This window comes from Sycon ciliatum, chromosome 9 (assembly GCF_964019385.1).
Source record: "Sycon ciliatum chromosome 9, ocSycCili1.1, whole genome shotgun sequence".
NCBI classification, from domain to species: Eukaryota; Metazoa; Porifera; class Calcarea; order Leucosolenida; family Sycettidae; genus Sycon; species Sycon ciliatum.
Window position 1 is genome coordinate 28,927,137 of NC_088651.1, and position 13,822 is coordinate 28,940,958.

The 13,822-nt window shown below is 45.3% G+C and overlaps 1 protein-coding gene across 1 annotated transcript in view; it reads left to right on the forward strand.

Annotated features, from left to right (window-relative positions):
• The window catches only part of LOC135824649 (cadherin EGF LAG seven-pass G-type receptor 1-like), a 182,108-nt gene that overhangs the window by 129,110 nt on the left and 39,176 nt on the right, over positions 1–13,822 (forward strand). The window contains exons 18-20 of the mRNA XM_065337369.1: positions 2,427–2,539; positions 4,304–4,410; positions 9,970–10,241. Coding sequence (XP_065193441.1) covers positions 2,427–2,539; positions 4,304–4,410; positions 9,970–10,241 — 492 coding nt within the window. The remainder of the gene's footprint in view (positions 1–2,426; positions 2,540–4,303; positions 4,411–9,969; positions 10,242–13,822) is intronic.

The window sequence follows — 13,822 nt, forward strand, 5'->3', positions numbered from 1 at the left end:
CGTGTCAAGAAGTCAGGTAGGATTCAGTACTAGGCAGTAGTGAAACGTGAGTGGCAGTCTTTGCCGGTTTCTGAGGGCATCCTGGATTTGGTTTGCAGCGCTATGGAAATGGCTTGCTGTGGAGGTCCCAGCACTGGATGTTGTATCAAAGGTACGACCTCGTAGCACGTGCCAAACCTAAAAAAATTCAAAAATTGCCTTGGGTCTGTGGGAGTCCGTGAAAGAACGCCCACTCGTTCCGTTGTGACAGATTCCAGGGCCACGTTGAGGGGCCCTACCCCACCACCCATGGCTGCTTCTGGACTTGTTTTAGGTTTGGGTCCCGCGCACGGACAGAATGGGCACGAAAATGTGAAAAAAATGTAAATGCATTTGTTTGGCTCCTGGGTGGCTCGCACACCGTAGCACTATGCCGGAAATTTGAGTTTTTCCGGCCTGGAAAGCCTGTCAGTGAGACGCAAGAACTTGTAAATCATGTCCTGAGGGCCAGCATAGTGGCAGGAGTGTGTGGTCAAAATTTCACTCAAATCCACTGAGAAACACCAAAGTTACGGTCAATTGAATGCCATATGAAATTTTTGGGTGATGTGCCCCCTTAACATGCTGGGGAAGTTGCAGCCAAAGGCTGTAGGACAAAAACAGAGGAGAGTTGGTAAATGCGGCTGAATTAGCACGGGGAAGTGAGAGACTATTACGAGTGGACCGGGACGGGGAAAACCAATTGAATACGGAGAGATGAATGGGAATTTTACCTAGGCGAATTCTGTGGATCAACACGCAAAGCTGCTGTTTGCGATTATCTTGCAGTGGCTGAGTAATGCTGATACAATAGAGCTCAAGACTAGGAAATAAACGCTGCTTGTTAAACAATATTTTAAGAAGAGATTTATGTTGGATTTCAAGTTTGTTCACAAGATGTTGACTTAGACTACACCAAGACTGACATGCATACTGGAAAATAGGTAATAGATACGAGCGATAAAACATAGAACGGCATGTATTTGGCAAATGAGAACGATGAGGATATAGTATGCCGAGAACACTACTAGTTTTCTTGCAAATATAGTCTACATGAGGAGCCCAAGTTAGACAGTCGTCAATAATTATACCAAGGTGCTTATGTTCATGGACAATTTCTATGGTCGATGAGCTACCAGGACATGACAAAGACACATTACAGAACTGATCACTAGCACCGCTACAGAAGAACATCACTTTGGTCTTACTAGTGTTCGGTCTCAGCTTCCAAGTCGACATCCAAGAAATGGTGGAGTTTATCTTTTTCTGGAGGTCATTGACTAGCAATTGCTTGCAACTACTTGAAGCGGAAACTGTGGTGTCATCGGCGAACAGTGAAACATTAGGGACAGACATCGGTAGATCATTGACGTAGACTAAAAAGAATAGTGGCCCCAGGATTGACCCCTGTGGCACACCAGAATTAATTGCCTGGGGAGACGAGAGGGTGTTGCCGACGCGTACAGCCTGTAACCTGTCAGTTAGGTAGCTTTCAAAGAAACAAAGCAGGTTGCCACCAATGCCATAGGCACCCAACTTGGCAATCAGGCCTCTATGCCAAACAGTGTCAAAGGCTTTCGCCAGGTCAAAGAAGAACATGCCAATATGTTCTTTCAAATGACGGGACTGCATGATGTTTTGGATTAGGTGGACTAGGTGCAGAGCTGTGGAGTCCCCTCGCCGGAAACCAGACTGCATGGTATGCAAGTACGGGGACAAGTGTCGATATAGCTGATCGTACACAATGCGCTCAAACAGCTTTGAAATACAGCACAGTAGGGAGATGGGTCTGTAGTTCGTTGCATCCGACCGGCAGCCTTTGCGCTTGTAAATTGAATGCCATATGAAATTTAAGACCAGGCTGGGGGCAGCCTGGTCGTAATATCCCTGAAAAATCTAATTTGTAAATTCATATCGAGTGCTACATCAGTTGAAAGAGCTTGAATAGCTGCAAAATATCTGAAAATGTTGTCTCGATCTGACCAGCTGTTCAAGATTTATGGCCGAAAATGTACCCTTGTTTTTTTTTCCACGCTGTCATTTTTGGCAGCACTGTATTTGAATGTGAGCAGACCGTGTGCACCTTGTCGTATCATGGAAAAGCGCGAAAGTGTGCAGAATTTGCTCCAAGTCCAAAAATTCACGTTTTTAGCCATGTGTTGGGCTGCATTTTTTTGCAGCAGGACTTTTGCCAGCACCCTCGTGACGTTGCAGATAAAAACATTGGTGGTTCAATGAGTGCGTCCTTCGGTGCTTGCTGGTATCATGTAGATGCACTACTTGTGTCTTCGGGATAATAACATTACTTGTGATTGATGAAGAGACCTTTCATGGGCTTTATAAAGGGCTTTTTTGTAATGGGCAGATTTAGTTAACCAAGTTCTACAAATGATCTTGTTTCTTTTCAGATGATGGTAAAGGCGGTTGGAGTGACCAGGACTGCACTACTTCACGCAGTGGTGTAATGGGACGCAGAATAGTTTGCCGATGCAACCACCTGACCAATTTTGCTGTCCTATTTGTAAGAATGCTAGACGGCTATTATTGCCTATTTTACTATAAAAAGCTTACGTGGAGATCAAAATGTAATCGATGCAATAAATAGAGTATATAAGTATTTACATGAAAACAAGTTTTGCTAATGGTGTTTGTACTGAGTGCGCAGCTTACTCTATTTATTGTGTTGATTATATTTTACTATAATAATTATTATAAGAGCAGCACACTAAAACACACTTGGTCCTCGTCATCACTATTGTGGCTCATATTTCCACAATATGGTACTTACTTCAAGTAGGTTTTGGACAACGCGTGCACTTGAGGTGATTAACTTGGCACGATGGAAGGTAATAAATAGAATGACAACTAGCTATGAGCAATATATTGTCCGAGGAAGGTATCATACTTTTTCTGATCCTCCTTATCGCTGCTCTCGGCGCTGGTGAAAATTAGTTTCACTCGGGATCAACTCTCTCGCTTTCGCAGGCTCATCTCTCTTCCTCCCCGCTGCTTTCCTATTTCCTAAATGGAAGTCGATCGTGACAGTCGCCTTCTCTATAGGACTTCGTGTGGGCAGCACGACTACCTGTGTGGTTCAAACCAGTCACCGTTCTTTGCAGGAATCAATTTTGAACGACGACTGGTAAAGCACTTGCAAATCTCCATGATGCACTGGATACTGTGAGCGTGGAGCTGGAGATGAGAGAACTGCGATCTCAGCCTGGCGAGCGATCCGCGAGGTAAGCGATTTGACCGTTATGCAAAAATGGAACTGATTACGAGTAGCTGAGTATCTTCTTGTCCGCCACGCTGCTCTTACCTGTGTAGTGCTAGTGTGACAATATGTTCTATTTTGATACCGAGTGGTATCAATCAGACTCACATACGTGTCGCTCTCGGAATTCACTCGACAGCTAGCTTGACCTTTCAGGACCTTGAAGTACTAGAAAACTAACTTACAAACGAAAAGTGGGATGCAATGGGCTTCCAATTGAGCATTATGTTTTTGAAAGTGAGAGCGGATGCAGTTTTTGGAGCTCCGCCCCAAACTGTCTTTGAATGCGTCATTTGAAGCAGATAGTGGATCAAATTTGTAGCAACGGGGCCACTAACGAATGTGTGTCGATCTGGCGCTTCTGCCCTTTGAGAACTTGCAAAACCTTGCCACCTGGAGCGGATTACAGAAAACTGACTCACTTTCCCGGCCCAGCCTTGTGGCAGCACTCAGAAAGGAGGGAATCGGTTCTAACCCCGCTACCGGAGGTACATCCGCTCACTTAGTTTTTGGTTTCTATTATTTCAGTTCGTTGCCTCAACAGTAAAAATCAAGTCAGTGATTCCTTATTGCGACATTAATATTATTGTCTCCTCGCCGAATATTAAACTTTAACAACTTACATATTCACGGTTCGCATGAGACTCATTCAGACTGTGTTGTCCGAAGTCATCAGGAGGCCATACGGCCATTTTCCGTTTCTCGAATATAATTAAGCCTCTAGATCCAAAAAGGGGCTTATGTCATTGTTGAACATTTTGAGTTATCTATACCATGACATTGCTGTATCCCAGGAGAGCATTCAGCAAAAAAACCTTCATGTAGGTGCAAAAATCTTTATCTTTCACAGAGTTATGGGTGTTTCAATAAGTGAGTTATACATGCGGAAAATGCAACTTTCAAGTGCACTTTTCTCAGTACTGCGCGAAACGACACAAGCACACTTTTCGGATCTACAGGCTGAGTTATAATAACTCCTGTGTTCTCTGTGCTGCTGTTTCCAATATTTAGACTCGGAAGGACTCCACTGAAGAAGCTCTTAAATATATATCAATTATTGGCAGTGGACTATCAATGATTGGACTCCTCGGCACCATGTTTCTCATCCTTGGAATTCAGTGAGTACATAGTGCAATTATAATGTTATGTAACCCAATACAGTATCAATGATGCAACAGGTAGGTTATACTAATTATATACATGTACATGGCAGAGAGGGCGCACTGCAAGGATCTCCACAAAGTAGCATACCGGCGCGCTGCACCCTCCTTCAGTTTTTGACCGCTAGTAAGGGCTTCTTAGGGCATTGTAAATTATTCTGTGAAGGTTTAGGAACACTTAGACATGACAGTTACGCAAGAGGTGCGCAAAAGGAAGTAAAATAGGGCTGTTTCGCTTGTTACTCAGAGCTTCATGGCACAAAAGCAATCATCAGAAACTGTTGTCTGATGATTGTTTTGCCATGAAACTCTGAGTAACAACGAAACAGCCCTCTTTTACTTCCTTTTGTGTACCTCTTGCGTGCTATGCTCTGCTCATTCTTGGCATTTGAGCACTATTGCAGGTTAAGGCGCACTGCCTCTGTAGACATGACAGTTATAATTCCGGCCAGTTTTGCAGCCTTTGCTTATGGTTTATAAATTTCCCAGGAAGCATTCCCCTCTAGTTGTCCTGCCTTATTAGCACATCTCAATTCGCACGTCCATTGAAAGTTTACTTTCATGAACAATGTTAAGATGATCTAAGGAGAGATTCCTAGACTCACTGTTTTCTTCACTTCCCTTAAGCCAGGTTATCTTATCTTGTCCTTAGTCTGTTTCCCTTTCCATTGTCATCAATACATTGAGCATGATCGCCCTTTTTACTTCCGATGTAAAAATTAACGAAAGCAATACAAAGCAATTTTAGGTTTTGATCACAAACCCGCGAATTATCTCTACATTTTTGGGGTTGTGGTTATAATATTCTGACTGCTTACGATGAAGATCTGGGTTCAACTCCCAACCTATGTGAAGAAGAGGTGTGTTCATGAGTTGGTGAGTCTATGGCGATGGACTAGAGCCAGGCACTGCCTTTAATTTAAGCCAGCACCTATTCATGCATTTACCGGCCTCATCACCCTGGTATCCTGGCAACTGGAAACAGTGCCCAAAGTCCCAACTACCACAGGAACAATCTGAGTCTCAACCTGCTAGCTAACGCGAAGAAAACAGTCATTCTCCAGTGCTACCACAATAACCGCCCCCCTGAACAGCTACCCCAGATCACCCTCAGGAATACTCCGCTTACCGTAGCACAAAAACACAAACATCTCGGAATAATCTTTCAACATGACCTCCGTTGGACGGAGCATTTTGAGTAAATAGTCAAAAAATCACTCAAGTCTTTCAATTTCTTTTTAGACTAAGGTCTACTCTCACCAGTGATTCTTTATCTCACATCTATCAGACATACGTACTACCTATATCCTCATATGCGAGCAATGCTTTCACACCATTGTCACACACTTTTTTTGACAGGCTAGAACGACTCCAGCGGAAAGCCGCCAGGATATGTCTCCATCTTCCACTTTACACACATATAGAATACTCCCGTCTTTTGCATCGCATCAAATGGCCAACATTATTTTAACGCTTTTAGTTCAACATAATAATTATACTCTTCGCACATTCTCTGCACCACAATTATGCCCCACCACATATAATCTCGCTGCATACTGCTCGCAGTGTGCAAACCCTCGTACAATTTACGTCGCTCTCGTACTAGGCACCTGCCTACTCCGAGGACTGATCTCCATTCTCCCCTGTACAATTCCCTTCATTACTTTCATTGCTTGCCCACCCAGCTTCGCGAAGTCCCTTTTGGTACTCTCTTTGAATCCCAGATATCCCTGCTGTTCCACAACTCTGTATGCTCGCGTAGCGACCACCCCTACCTGTACACTTAAGTAGTCATTAACTGCCCACCCAATTATTCCCCATTCTTTCTCCTCTCCCACACTATTATCTCTTATTTGCCACTGGCTATCGTTAGAATATGGCTTTGAAACTTGCCATAGCCGATGGCTTTCGAGAGCAAGATGTTGATACTTGTCATTTTTCTCAAAATCCTTTTCAGCAACGCATGGATCACCAGGTACAGCAATGTCAATGGTCAGGGCTTTCTTGGCAGGTCCTTAAGGTGGCTCGCGCCTATTTCTAAACTCGTCTTCTGCGCAGGTTCTCGCGCATCCTACGTTCGAGAAAAGTGCATGCGGAGTTGGCTTAGCAAGCTTGTAGCGCACTCCAGTTTCGAAGGGTCCAGCTCGAGCAGATGGCCTGAGTACGAAACTCTCGTATTCGAGTCTAGAGTGTGAGCTTTTTTCTTCTTTTTTGTCACTCCTTCACTTGGCTACTTTTTTTGAGGTGCATGTTTTACTTGTGGAAATTGTCACCTGTCAGAGAAGTGTTGGGATGTCCCTTCCAGCAGGCACTGCCCATGCACTCGCTAGTGTTGTTTGCGATGTCGAGATTGAGCCACCGCTGATGCCGCTGGGTGGTGAAGCCGTCTCGGGAAGCTCAGCTGACGGTGCTCGTGTGGATATACGTGCTCGTGGCTTCTGGACCAGGCAACAAAACGCTTTTTTTGATGTACGGGTCACGCACCCAAAGCCGTCTTTGCTGTCTGGACCAGAAGTGTCGAGGCAGTTATCCCAACACGAGCGTCAGAAGAAACGTCAGTATTCCGTCAGTATTCCGATCGAATCAATCAGGTGGATCGAGGATCGTTCACTGATGTTGCTGTTTTTGTTTTGGTTTTGGTTTCCTGTTCTCGGGGCCTTCTATTCGGTACTCTTTGTAGTTGTACTTCTGAACTGTTGAGCTATCCGAATTCAAATAAACACTAAAAAATGTATGTGTTAGCGAAACAGCTGTCTAAAGGAATAAATCAATATCGTCTACGGAAGTGTACTCGTAGTGGTGATGGTTGTGTGCAGGGGGGACTATTCGGTTGAGAGGGCAGTGCGGTGGTGGAGGTGATACTGAACATTTTCTTCAATGGCCGAGAGCTCTGCCGCACCCTGTAATAATAATATTATTAATGTTATTATTCGCTTCCATGTAATCGGGTGACATGGCCTATTTGGTTCTGCGAACAAAATAAAAACGTACCTATCTTCATACCCATTGACGATGCAACTGCAGAGACAAAGCGCAGTGTCCGACGGACGGCAACTGCCAAATCAGCTCTATTGTGTACAAGGCAACCGTCCAAATAACCGGAGAGGACAGACAGAAGGAGTATATCGGTCTTACGGAGCCAGAATTCAAGAAGAGATACGGCAACCATCTACCATCATTCAGACATGAAAGACATGCGATGAGCACAGAACTATCAAAGTGTGTCTGGAACCTGAAGCGTCAAAACAGCGAGTACAGTCTTGGTCGGTCAGTTATCGCCCAGACTCCAGGTTACAGTAACATAACCAAGAGGTGTCCTCTGTGCCTAAGAGAGAAGCTGGAGATCCTTCAGGTGGACTAGCGTATCAACGTCAACAAAAGATCGGAGCTAGTTAGCAAGTGCAGGCATGAATGAGGAAGTGCAGGCATGAACATAAGTGCTACCTCTCACAATTCTCACCATCAGCCGTCACATAACCTTCTCACTGGACATCCTTAGCAAAAGTACGATAACGCTAACTTTTACGGTACTCACTCCCAGCCGTGACAAAAGACGTTATCGGATAACGGAAAAACGTTACAGAGCTCAAAATAACGGGCCGACGTTCGTTATGGAAATTCTGCAAAAATGCAAAAACTCGCATTGTTTTGTAACTGGCGGGAGATAAAAAGCGTCGTGCAGATCGAGATGAGAGTGGAGAGATGGCTTCCTCTTGTGACATTTATTTTTGGCGAGTTTTGCCTTTCAGTTGACAATGTCTGCGTCCTCTGCTTCGTGCCTTTCTCCCTCTATCCCATCTGGGAAACAAAGGACCAGTTCCACGGCACTCCAGTCCTGAGGAAGAAATTCATCGGCCTCTCCCAGACGTGCTGGAGCTGAAGAACCCTTACAGTCTTCGGTGCTGCGTTTAGGAAAGGTTTTCCAAGGACCTGGGAACAGCGAAAACTCATTTTCGCTGTGCTTTTGCTATTCCAGAGTAAAAGACCTCGCCAAGGTATTCCTTCGGAACGACACCAAACTAATCCCTGGTTCAAAATTTTGAATTTCCCGCACCTGTTTCCACGAAAATTCACATCGCCATGGTTGTCACGACTACTTCGTCTCAACTATAACGTACTTTGTGCTAAGGGAAAAGTCAGCTTGAACGATCCGAAGAACGGAAAGGTTTGCGTTTACGTTAGCGTTTTTTTAGGTAAGGATATCTACTACTCGCAGTCGCAGGTGAGGTGCTGCTCATAATTACCACATTCTTCTTCTTCTTGCCTCCCTCAGCAGAACATGTGGTTGCATGAGCCTAGGCTTAAAGTGTATTCTTTTTTGCGCCTATTTTTGCACCGCATCAACCAACTCACGCAATCATTTTTATAATTACACTATCAGCCCGGATCATCCATTCGCGCTATGACCCAAGCTTGCAGCCTATATCAATCTTATCTTCTGAAAATTTTAGTCAAGTTGCTGTCTTATGATCGGTTAAAACCGTGAAACTCAGAGTTACAGAAGAAACGCTTTTCGTCCCTCTCAAATGTGTGTACGTACCCATTGAAATATAAATAGTCATAGGTTTGGACTCTCGATGAACTGGCATCCCAAAGCTTTCTCTTTCCTGTTAGCGTGGTCAGAGCAAGTTTCAGTGAAAATGCCGATAGTGATTTCTTTTGTTTGTTGCCGAGATGAAGACTGTATTTTTCGTGGAGAGGGAACTGAATTTTCCTAAGGTATGGCATGTTATCGTCACAGAGAAGGAAGACCAAGCTGCCATCGAATGAGTACACTTGCACTGTAGACACTCGTCATGATCAACTGATAACGAAACAAGTAAAACAAAATTGACCTCGTCCAGAAAGAGGTCAAGATCCACAGAACGCATTCAAGGCGGTGCCTGTGAGGACCAAAATTTGTGCGAATGTTGAGGTTTGACTATGGCTTAGATTCATGAATTACGTCCTGCACCCGGAATTTGATAAATTCAACATACTTCAGGCCAGATTGTACACAAAATACGCTTCAAGCGTACGGTTATGTTGCCGCCAAGTCGTGGCCCCCTCCGGAGGTCGCAGTCACGATTTCAACCGTGGCCACGACGTTTTAGTCAAGTTCATGCAGACACCACTGCAGCTTTACTTATGGTTTAAATACACGTCTGCCCACACACGCCCTCTAGGCTGCAAAGTTCTACCTTATGAGTCCAGCTGGATCGAAATGTATGTCGCAATTGAGCGATGTCGTCGCTGTGTCATCTTCTATGTACCATGCGTAACCTGATGTACTGCAGTGTCGGATACCGCCAACCATGCATCGATTAGAACTCCTGGTGGTGGTGGTGGTGGTGAGAAGAAGAACTCTGTCCCAGAACTTTGCAGCCTAGAGAGCGTGTGTGGGCAGGTGTTGATTTACCGCCATATTGCGAGGTGTGTCGTAACCACCATATTAATCAACCATGCTTGTTAATGGCTGATAATAGAATTATTCCCTCGAATAAGACTGTTTGGATGTTTCTTGTTTTACAATGATAGGAAACTGCGTCGAAATTTTCACTATCAGATGATATTTGGACTGTGTACAACTCTACTGATGTTCTTAGCCTTGTTCACAGTGATCCTTTACTATGAACATTTAGAAAGGAGCGATGACCTGTGCAGAGGATTAGCAATGGCTACACACTATCTACTACTGTGCGCATTCATGTGGATGTCAGTGGATGCTACGATACTGTACAAGAGCTTGGTTATTGTCTTTCATCAGCCAGGGCGTCGACAACGACTACTTCTGATCATATCCGTGTTTGGTGAGTCAGTTTGGAAACATTTCATTCACAAAAAGGAATAGACTCGGGTGGATTAATTCATAAGGAAAAGGACCAAAGAGCTACAAGTCAAGCTATAATTATCCACTAACACCACCAGTTACTTTACAATACCTAGTAACGGGTGATATTAGTGGATAATTATAGCGTGACTTGTAGCTCTTTGGTCCTTTTGTCTTCTTATAAACAAAGATGAATGTTCATTAATTTTGTGTATTCACTTTCTGGCTGCATGCCCTCACAATGTGCCATACTGGACTTGTAACTGCTGCACTCCTCCTTGATCTACAACATCTGTTTATTTCAGGCATTTCTCTAAAATATATAGTGCCAATGGCCCGGGGTACGAGGCTGAAATCCACCAAAGTAAGGAGATAATGTGCAGTCAGACAGTGCGATCACAAAGATAATGACCTTTCGGATTGTGATAATTTGTTTACGCCTCGCATCCCTTTTCATGTATTGTACCTAATAAGCCACACAAGTTGAATGGGTTTTTGGTTCCGCTATCGCTTTGCAATTAGACCGGCTTGTTCAATGATCTTACAGGAACGTAGCGAAAGGATACCTTGAAGCCAGGTACGTGGTTGGCCTGCACCTGTAGGAATGCGCTGTATATCTGCCAGTAGTCTGCACAGACCACTACAGGCTGGGTGAGATGCATCTACTAACTTCCAGCGTAGATGTACTATTGACTGTAGAACTAAAGAGTGTGCGGCCTTGTACATGTACATGTTAGTTGTGAGGTCAAGTAAACGCATGTGCTTGAACTGATATTCCATTTATAAGTGTGAATCAACCCTACCACAGTGCTGCACAGCACTATTGCACTCTGCAGTGCAACACCCACCGGGAAAACCGGAGTCAAACTCAAGGTCTGGAAGTCACAGTCGTCTTGTTTCGAGAAGAACTTTCACCTTTTATAATACTCTTTTTCTTCTCCGCCACTAATTTCCAACTTCTGCCATTGTGGCAGATATGAATCGCTTTCAGTGATTAGAGATTTCAAAATTGCAGCAGGCCACCGCCAATACCGAGAGTGGCCGCTTTGTGCAGGACGCCAGGGTGCGACACGCGGTCAAACGCACCAGCAATGTCGACAGCCAGGACGTGGGCATAGCCACCAGAACCAGCTGCCAGCGACCATCATGCCCAAGTACTGCTAAAGTAGGTCCGCTGTACCAAGGCCACTGCAAAATACGTACTTCTTGGTTCACACGAGGTGATATTTTGAAAGCTGATTCACAATTTGACAGTTCACAATACCCTCCATCACTTTGGAAATGATGGGGAGGAGGGATACTGGGTGATAATTCTTAAGGTTGGATAGGCTCCCCTTCTTGTAGACTGGCACAACTCGAGCACTCTTCCAGGCCTCTGACTGAACACCCTTACGGAAGCACAGGGCGAAGAGGGACGAGAGAGGGGTTGCAAGTTCATGGAGCTCTCTTTGAGCACTCAGGCAGAGATTATTGTTCGGACCGGAGGTCTTGACAACGTCGAGCTGGTTCAGGAGGATTTTCACTGTTGGAGGTCCAGAGTTGTCACCAGGCTCAGGTCTATGGCATCTATACAAATCCTAGATGATAGCTTTCCCGTCTGTGTTGAGTGGATGCTGCCGTTATGAACACTGGCCGTTGATCCCACTGCCTCAGCCCGCCACTGCACGAAAGTTTTGATGCTCTCTTCAGCGCAGTTTGTATTGCCCACAAAGATTAGTGCTTTCTTCGCCCTGGGGGTTCCTGTGCAACTAATTGCCAGCTGTCGTCAGCAATGATGTCCAGAGTGTGGGGCTCGTTGTCGTCCTCCTCCAGCTCCAAGTTGCGCTGGTCAGCATGCTGCACGTCGCCCTCATCAGTTGTGACCAGCGTGGCATCCTGGGCCTGGTCCCGCATGGCATTCTGGGCCTGGTCTCGGCGCGTACGGGTATGGGTACGCTGTCCACTCCGCGGAGTGCGAGTTCACTGAAGTTCGTCATCTGTAGCAAGCCGAAGATAAGCAATGGTGGACGCCCTGAAGGCGACAACCTCTTCGTTCAGCCCTGCAATTTATTTATTTATTTATTCAACATCAACATCTTCAACATTTATTCAACGTCTTCAATTTGCCTCCATAAGTCGTCAATTCTGTTATTCAGTCGTTCCTAGTGGTCTGCGGACTTCGTTACCAATGCTGCTAACGTCTTCATCACATCTACAACCGACGATTCGATCCCGGTGAGGGAGCACAGCAGCTTTACCTCGGAATCCGCAAGTCCACGAACGGCAGATTTAGTTGGAGGCATGGCGGAGGTGAACCAGCGCTATCGGATGCCTACCTTTTCTACTACTAATACAAACTAATACCTAAATTTGAACTCGGATGGTGAGCCAATATAGTTATGATGAAGAAAGGAAAAGGACAAAATGTTACGAGTTATGGCAAACTGTCCACCAACGTAACCAGCTCTTATACAGCCAGCAAGTGCGACAAAATGGCACAAAACTGACAAGGAGTACTGAGACATTTGGCGACCTGACACCTAGCTCCAACACTTCTCCAAGGCGCAAACCAACAACTTTCCAACTTGGAAGGCTCAGGTTCAGAAAGGTCCAAGAGGGGAAGGAAAGAAGGAATGTCTCAGTACTCCTTGTCAGTTGTGTGCCATTTTGTCGCACTTGCTGGCTGTATAAGATCTGGTTACATTGGTGGACAGTTTTTCATAACTCGTAACATTTTGTCCTTTTCCTTTCTTCATCATAATGCCTAAATCCTAATGTTTGAAACCAGGCCAGCTTGATGCCGGTTTTCCTCTCGAGAAACTGTGTGCCTCAGAGTGCGAAAACCTGCACCCTGCTCCAAAGTTTGAAAAACAGAACAACGCTGATGGGCTCCGCGAAGGATAGCTTTGGATCAGAAGTTACCCCAAGAGCTTTACTGTGGATGACTCTGGCACAGGGTTGCCTCCAAAAAGGAGAGAGGGCAAGGCTAGCTGCACTTTTTGCAGCATGGCTGTCATAGCCTGAGATTTCGACAGGGCAAACGCTACTACACGCCATTCCTTACCCCAGTCTGACAGACGATTGACGGTGTCCTGAAGCAAGGCAGCAGCAGTGGCGAAGTAGTTACAGTGAAGAGTGTACAATGTTATATCGTCAGCATAGGCTTCCAGTTGCCTGCGGATCAGTAGTTTAATCAGGGAGAGCAAGGAGGGAACATTCCGCTGATCATGAGGCGGCGAGCAGGGTTACAAATCATCAGTCAAGCTCTTCCAAAGCAGACGACTTTGGTGCTACGCCAAAGAGCTCAGATCATTAACCCCTGGTGCAAGCGGTAGCATCAAACCAGACCACAAATGTCCACTATCAACACCGACCACCGGCTCAAGACTGCAATTTGGATTCATCCGAAGGCGAAGTCATTTTGGGCAACTCCAAGGGTTCGCGCCCGAGTGTCACCCCTACAGAACTGAAGATGATAGCATGAGATCACGGAATCGCAAGTAGGGAAAGCAGCCCACAGGAAGTGCTTAACGGTGCTAGCGGCCCCTCTCTATCGATTCGAAGGAAAAGAACAAGCTAACA